General features: G+C 42.7%; 1 protein-coding gene across 1 annotated transcript; it reads left to right on the forward strand.

Moving 5' to 3' along the window:
• The first annotated feature begins 2,925 nt into the window (after positions 1 to 2,925).
• On the forward strand, positions 2,926 to 7,201 carry LOC104961611 (transmembrane protein 236-like). The gene is made up of 5 exons (XM_010789943.1): positions 2,926 to 3,568; positions 4,409 to 4,907; positions 5,044 to 5,116; positions 5,733 to 5,856; positions 6,058 to 7,201. The coding sequence occupies exons 2-5, from the start codon at positions 4,636 to 4,638 to the stop codon at positions 6,753 to 6,755; spliced, it is 1,167 nt and encodes a 388-aa protein (XP_010788245.1). The 5' UTR covers positions 2,926 to 3,568; positions 4,409 to 4,635; the 3' UTR covers positions 6,756 to 7,201.
• Positions 7,202 to 7,974: the final 773 nt, after the last annotated feature.

Consider the following 7,974-nt stretch of genomic DNA (forward strand, 5'->3'; position numbering starts at 1 on the left):
TGCTGGAAACGACTGTAGTACATATGCCAGGCCTGTAAGTGGCGCTGCTGCCGCCACAAATACACCAAAAAGCAGCGAAGAAGACCCCGGAGCATGGTTGCCATGGTTGCCCTTCTGTTTATTCTCCGCGGTGGACGACGTGTTCTCCTGCTGTATCTCTCAGGTAGTCCACCAGCAGATGAAAAACACCCACCTCTCCGCCTCTTCGAGGGGACCGTGCGGCAGAGTTTCCGTTAAAAAAAATGTTCCGCCGGTCAACATGTCCGTTAAAGTTTAAATCTTCCGTACAAAATTAGAAAAGTGCCGATCAGAGGTCTTCTTTGTTATTTATTGAGCTTTAAAACAAATTGATGACGACTCTGTTCTCTGTATAATAATGTTTAATAAACGGTGCCTGCCTCTCTTTTCCTCCCCCTCCTCTGACAGCCCAGCAGCAGCAGGAGACGTTGGGAGAGGGAGGCGGGCTATTTCATCGTAATCAGAAAATGATCTTATAGGGCTTACACACGGAGCCGTTGGACCCCCAGAGCGTTGCGTATGCCGGTCTACCCACCTTGGGACTCCCCCCCCCCCAGAGCGGAGCAAGGCAACGAAACTTAAAATAAGAAGCAGCATTTTACGGCGCGCTATGGGGCCGCCTTGAGGGGGTTTCCCGACATGTCGTTTCAGTAAATTAAAGGGTGTTTCATGTTGTCGTTGCTGTGGGACCTTCTTAATACCTTGGAAAATGCCGTTTAATACTTTTTAATACTTTTTAAAAGCCTTAATTTTCGCTAAATTGATTTATCAACTTTTAATACTTTTTAAGACCCCGCGGACACCCTGAATAAACATACAGCACCTTCTCATAGATGTCACATACACATCTATCTAAATGTGTCAACCGTTTAGTCTTAATCGTATTGCTTCAGATAGGAAAATAAAGAGCAGGAGAAACGAGATATTGTTTAGTTGTCTCGCCATCATCACCAAAGTAGTGTGAATGAACAATGGACAATGCAGTCAATTTACCATAAAATTATACAACAATAGTAAGAGATGCAAATATTAGCTCATAACTTGTAATTGCCCTACCTTGACAATAGCCTAGATGGCGATTATTGACTTATTTTAGTACTTTTGTCAAAGAAAAACGATATTTGAAAAGTAAATGAGCATCTTCTATGGTGGAAAACATTACAGAAAGCCCACGGAAGTAATTCATAAAAAAAGAAAATGTGTATAATACGACATATTAGCATATTAATACATTTAAATCAGTTTCCATTTGACCCAATTTCAGCAGTGACGCAGGACATAATAAATCCGTCCCATCATGCCATTCGGCCCAAATGAAGTGATTGGACGGCCGCGGCCGCCTTACCTGTCTATCAGCGCCGTCTACCTGTACGCGCTCGTGCACCTATACGCGTCACCGGACCGGAGTCTTCCCCATGCATGGCAGCCGTGAGTTGTCTACGTACATTAGCAACGTGTGTTGTTAACGTTTACTATATTATGTTTACTTTTTTTTTTTTTTTTGCGGTGGGGTTTTGGAGGGAAGTTTAATGGGACAGGCTTTCAGTTTGCAAACTTTTATACTTTTTTCGCGACTTTGGGAGCTAGTGCTGCTAGCTACTTATTGTTGGAAAAGAGTTGGCAACACTTGGCTCTTGCTAGTTACTCAAGATTTCAAACGATAGCACTTGCGTGAGTTAATGAAAACACATATTTCTACAATTGTATGTGTTGGTGGAGCCAACTCTTGGGACTGCTATTGAAATAATTTCTAGTAGGCCTATAAATAATTTATAAATTCTACCAAAATGCAATCATGTGTAACACTCTAAAAGACACATTGTCATGCTGTCTCCCTCTCTGCGCAACATACAATACAATAAACTGAAGCTGGGCCCCATAATGACTAGCCATGAAAGAATGTCTCAAAGAACTGTTAAGAGGATCAATTGTATTAACAACTGTAAGGTTTACAGTGATGCAACGCAATGATTGCTTTTGCTGAATATATTCTTGGTTCCTTTCTCTTTTTTTTCAAGTGAATTGACCAAAAAAGGTAGAATGTCATGACAGGAGCTGAAATGGTTGAAAACGTGTCTTTATTTTCGATATGATGACTAAGAAACTGACCCTGTTGCCAGTGCTGTAATTGATACATAACGCCTATACATTGTGTTTAACTTTTGATTATGTAAGTTATGTAAGTATGTGTATTCAGTTAATGTCTGTATGATGATTACATCAGTAAAGTGATGTTATAAGATGTAAATTAAAAAATATCCTCTTGACTCTTGAAGTTCTAAAAGCATAGCTTTATAATGAATAATGACATAAAACAAGATATGGTGATGATAAACAATTAATGCTGCAAGTGTTAGATCATGATGGTAACTAAAGCCAACTGTACACATACATTAAGGATTCGTTTGCACCAATACAATTGAACGTAATAAAACGTAATGTTTTATTATAAATCAAGCTATCCAATAGTTTATGTAAATACAGCTGATCCATTCCTTTTCAATATGTTGAAATCAGCTCCAGCTCAACCAAATACACCAGTCAAATCCTGATTTCATTAATGCATGTGAAAAGACACTGAGCCATTTCTCTGCATTCTTCAACTTTCCTATACATTTCTAGTACACCTGATATAAATGGGCTATATCATTTTGTGCAGATATTTTTCTTCTACACTGTTGTATTGCTGCTTTTACTGAAGTAACACACTGATCTGACAGCTCAGTTACACATAGGTCACTAAGCAGAGACATATTATTTACCATCGTTTTGCCTTGCTAATTTACCCTAAAAACACGATGAAACATTTTCTGTTTGCAACTCACAAATGTTATGTTATGTTGTTATTAAAAAATCTGCTCATTGAGCATTTCAGTGTCCCAGGGCTGAGCTCCAGTGTCAGCGCGCGCCGGCTATACTTATCACTGCAACTGCGGTGCACTGTGGGCCTTGACGCTGACAGTCAGCCCTATTTGGACACGGCTTCAGCCCCAGCCTGTCACTTTACCAAACGCCTTCCATTCATTATCTAACACTCGCACAAATCCCCCTTATATTTCTATTTTTTGTCAGACTATCAAAGAGTTTACTGAAGTTTCCCCTGCTGCTGTTGGCCGCTATATTAAGCGAGCTGAACAGGTACTTTCGGCCACAGAGACTCAGTCCTATAAACGGCAACACAGTGTTTTAGGGAGCGGCTAACTTCAGGGCTTTTCTTATTAATAGGCGGCGGGCGGATTATTAAGCACGTACCCGGCGGTCATGGCGATGTTGTAGAAAGTGAGCCATGCTGTAGCGAGGGCGCTTTTCGTTCTCCTCTTGTTGTTGTTTTCCTTCTCCTCAACCGTGCCGTCCTCCTCGCTGGACGCCATGGTATCGGGGGCAGGGTGGGCAAGTCAGGAAGGGAGCTGACAGCTGGGACTGGTGGGGAGGGGAGCAGCGGGGTCATCCATCCCTGCGCCCCTCTCTCGCGGGACTAGTGCTGCAACAAGTGCGTGGCCTGTCGGTGGGAAATGGACTCTTGTTGTTATAGTGTGAGAGGAACAAAAACGTAAAGTACAATACCACAACTGCCTACACCTTTCATAAGAGTAATATTTGCTTCATAAATGTGCAGTAGTGAAGTAAATTGTAATACTAAGTGTATATACTCCGGTGATGTAATTAACATTTTTGTTTATGCGTTGCCAAAGTGGGCCTTCTTATCAAAGTAGTGGACTGTACTATGCAGACTTATTTGATCAGTGTTAACGATCATTCAACAGTAAAAACATCATGTTGCAGAGTGTAGCAACAGTTGGATGATGTACAGTGACCAATGAAAGCAACACAACTTTAGAAATACACTTATTAAAATCCACACTTTTATTATACTAAAAAAAACGATTGAAATATAAGACATTTATTTTAAAGTACTAAAAATTAGAATACTTAATAATATGAATTAGTAATGTAGGTAAACAGCACATTTCTGATTATTGTTATTATCCAAATGTCACATACGGGTGTGAGATAATGTGTGTGTGTAGATGGATTATTTATTGAAACTTTTCAGTAGCTCAGTAGCCAAGGGAATAAAGACTACAATCACTGTCATTATAAAGACACAAGATTGTTTTACATTTACCTGAATTTGTTGTCATGATTTGCACATGTTGTTGTACACTTATCACACTTTGCCACTAGAGGGCGATCTATACATATAAGAGCCACAAGTGTTTTGGATGTTGCTCTTAATCACTGTGTGTGTTACTCAAGTCCATTTATGTTTGCTGGTTTTGGAGAATAAAGGGTATAATAATGCAAATCTACATGCTTTTCAGATACTTCGATGAATTTAGGTTATCTAGTTTGTGTAGTTGACTGATAAAACGAGATTTTTATTTCATAGGCGAAGTATGTGAAGAGCAGTCACATCCCCATCACAGCATGGTACACAAAGCCTAGTGCAGTGTAAGCAGTTGGTGAGCAGAGAGCAGGGCTGTGCTGTGTGGAACATGCTAGTGGTGGGCAGACAATGCAGCGGTCCGAGGCCTGACCAGCCCTCAGAGGGACAGGGCTCGCCTCACTGCGACAACAGCCCCCGTCTCCCTCCCTTCTTTTTTTGAGCTCCACAGCATGGGCTCGGGGAGGACGCTCAAGTTTGCCCTGTGCGAGGTGCTGCAGTTCGCAGGCCTGTGCGTGCCGCTCTTCATCGTCATGCAGAGGTTCGCCGTCATCGTAGCAAAGGTCAAAACGTCCGCGCAGCCGCCCCGAGACGGCAGCACGGCCTACTGGCTGATCGTGGCCTCCTCCATCGCCTACGTCACCTCCACCGCCCTGCTGGTCTGGGTACCCATGAAGTACATGGTCTTCGTCAAGAAGAAGTTTCTCATCGGGAGGAAGAAGTGGTGAGTTTCTACATTTCTCCTGATGTCAGTGTTGTGGTGAGCAGTGCAGAACTGACTGAACCTGACCTGATGGTTTGGACTGCACTGCCTTTGTCTTCCTTCCTTACTTCTTTCCTCTCCTTTGTCTTTCCATCAGGAGGCCTGTGGCCCTCGTTTATGTGATCCTGTCCACATTACCCTGCTTTGCCTTTCTCATCGCCAGCTCTGAGGTACAGCAAGATGTGTAGTGTGTCATGTGTTTTAGGAGTAGTAGTTGTTTTGGAATATAGTGTCTCTCATCAAAAAATAACCGCTGTGATTCGCCAGACATTTGCGTAATCACGGTGTGAGGCATCTGTGAGTGGAATAAAGGTGATGATTTGTGAGGAGCTCTTTGCCTCTCAGGGGATGAATATGGATAAGGAGCTACTGATAAGCAGCTTGGTTCCTCTTCCTGTCCAAGCTGCCCCTGTCATATCATCTGTCCATGAGGCACCTTTTCACTTCCTCTCTGGCTGCGGCCCAGGTCCCATTTGCTTTTTTTATGTGGCCCTTTCTGGAGTCCAAGCTGACCTTTTTAGGCATTTGCTTATCTGGTGTCTTTTACACAAGGGCCATCAATTCTACTAAGATGACTAACTTGTCTGCTTTGTTCTCTGTCCTGTTGGCATGAAGTCCTGACTCAGGGAAATACCAGCGCTGTAAGTGATTTAGCCCACAGACCAAGAGGAGGTCAGACATGTAGACGTAAAGCATTGGTGCAGAGATGGGATCTAAATTGATTAGAAGTAATCACATTAAATATTCTTATATGATCAACATGTGATTTTCCCGCTGTTTCCCTAGGTTCAGATAAATAATAACATGACATATGATACGTTCACGGAGCTCCCTGTGTCACTAGTCCTCTTCTCCCTCATCTGTATTGACGTTGTGGAGAGGATACGCCACTGCAGACTGACAGGCCATGGTGAGTGAGCTCTCTGAACACATCACACAAATCACTCACCTTTAGAGGGCTTTAGATCCCGATCTTCAACATTGCAGGAGCCTGGATGCAACAAATGGATGTTAATTTATCCATAAAATAACTACTGTGGCTCTGTGCCAGAAGTTGTTGTAACTGAGGAAATGTGCTTTTCTCTGTATTATGTTTACTTTCTCTCCCCAGCTAATGAAATGGAGAGAGATGCCGACATCCCCTCGACAGTCCTCACACATGTGGAACAGGTAACCCCAGTATCGCCTATCACCCCAGCCGGGCCGGGGCCATCTGTGCCCGGGCAGGCTGGGAAAAATCCCATGCAACCGGTACCAGGCCAGCGCAATGACAGGAACCAGAACGGACCAGGGGCCCGATCGGAAGCCAACGGGACCCTCCCAGGGATACATGGTAACCCCGGGAGACCGTTTAGCATCTCTGGATTAAGCTCACGATCTGCAAGCACCTCAGTGTACCATATTTCTCCGTACGAATACACGGGTCCACTGAGATTCCTGTGTGCCAGCGACGCTCGTGCCGATGTGTTCGTGGACAGCTTTATGTTCTGGATGGATACCGTGGAGATGGTGAGGGTGGCGGGGCATCCCCTTGTCTATTACTCAGGCTGGGTGTTCCCCATCTACATCTTCAGCTACCTGTCCTGCCTGCGGGTCGTGGTCATGCCCCACAGCCCGCTGCTCCCCTCACTAGGAGTGGCCCTGCAGGACTTTCCGTTCTTCTTTGTGCGCGTCGGCCTCATCGCCTTCTTTGGCTTCGTCACGCCCGTTCTCTATCTGATGAAGAACCTGCTGGTCTGCCTAGCGTTTGTTTATTTCAACTTCATGACCAAACTGAGGGTCTTCAACACAGAGAGGATGTACTTTTGAGACTTCAAGAAAGACATATACTAGGAACAGGCAGAATCAGGAATTGAAGAGGTGGTTGCACCAACTTTTAAGTTCGAATTGGCAACAAAGAGGAGACAGTTGGTCACAATGCATGATGGTACTTTCCACGGGCCAATAGGGTTCAATGTTTTCCCAAAAAGGACCTTTACAGTGTGTGTCACATGACTGTGTTGCGTATCATTTAACTTTCATGTTCAAACATTACTCCTCTAAACCCCTCACCATGCATGGCACTTGAGGAATGTACCTGTATTGTCATTTGAGAGTTTATAGCAGTTTCTTTCTACCCTGATAAAGTGCAGTGAATGTGAAAAAAACTAAATCCATGTCGTTTACATTGAGTTTTTCTTTGCCAAGTTATATCCAGAACGGAACAACATAGTGAGTTTGTATCATTGATACATATATTTTGCTAAGATTAATAAAGAAAATCATTTAAATAGATGTCTTAAGTTTCAGTAGTGTGATTTATGATTTTGACCTCCATTCATAACTTTTTAACTGGACATTTTTCGCACTTTTTCCCAATCCCTCCCCAAGAGAACAGGTTTCCTGTCATTATTCTGTGAAACAGTCTCATCACATGCCTTCCCGTAAACCCACGGTCTAGAGCTCAAGAGCACTGAGAACAAGAAGGCTCATTAAACTTCAAAACGGGCCTTCAAAATAAAATGTAATGGCTGGTCAAAATGACAAGAACTAAATAATGATGCAATGATAAAGACGAAAGAGAGATTTATTACTTGGCGATTTGCATTAAATTGTACATCTATTATCGATAATACTTCTGCTTTCCAAAATATTATTGTTTTCATGTACCGACCCCTTTTATAATTCATCTTAGTATTAGACTAATTTGATGCATTTCTGTGTACTTCTACAGTTGCAAGAAAAAGTATGTGAACCCTTTGGAACTACCTGGATTTCTGCATAAATTGGTCATAAAATGTGTTCTGATCTTCATCTAAGTCACAACAATAGACAAACACAGTCTGCTTAAGCTAAAACCACACAAACAATTATATGTTTTTATGTTTTTATTGAACACACCATGTAAACATTCACAGTGCAGGGTGGAAAAAGTATGTGAACCCTTGGATTGAATAACTGGTTGACCCTCCTTTGGCAGCAATAACCTCAACCAAACGTTTCCTATAGTTGCATATCAGACCTAAGGAGGGTCAACCAGTTATTCAAT

Source organism: Notothenia coriiceps, unplaced genomic scaffold (genome assembly GCF_000735185.1).
Source record: "Notothenia coriiceps isolate Sejong01 unplaced genomic scaffold, NC01 NC01_scaffold00033463, whole genome shotgun sequence".
Lineage (NCBI taxonomy): Eukaryota > Metazoa > Chordata > Actinopteri > Perciformes > Nototheniidae > Notothenia > Notothenia coriiceps.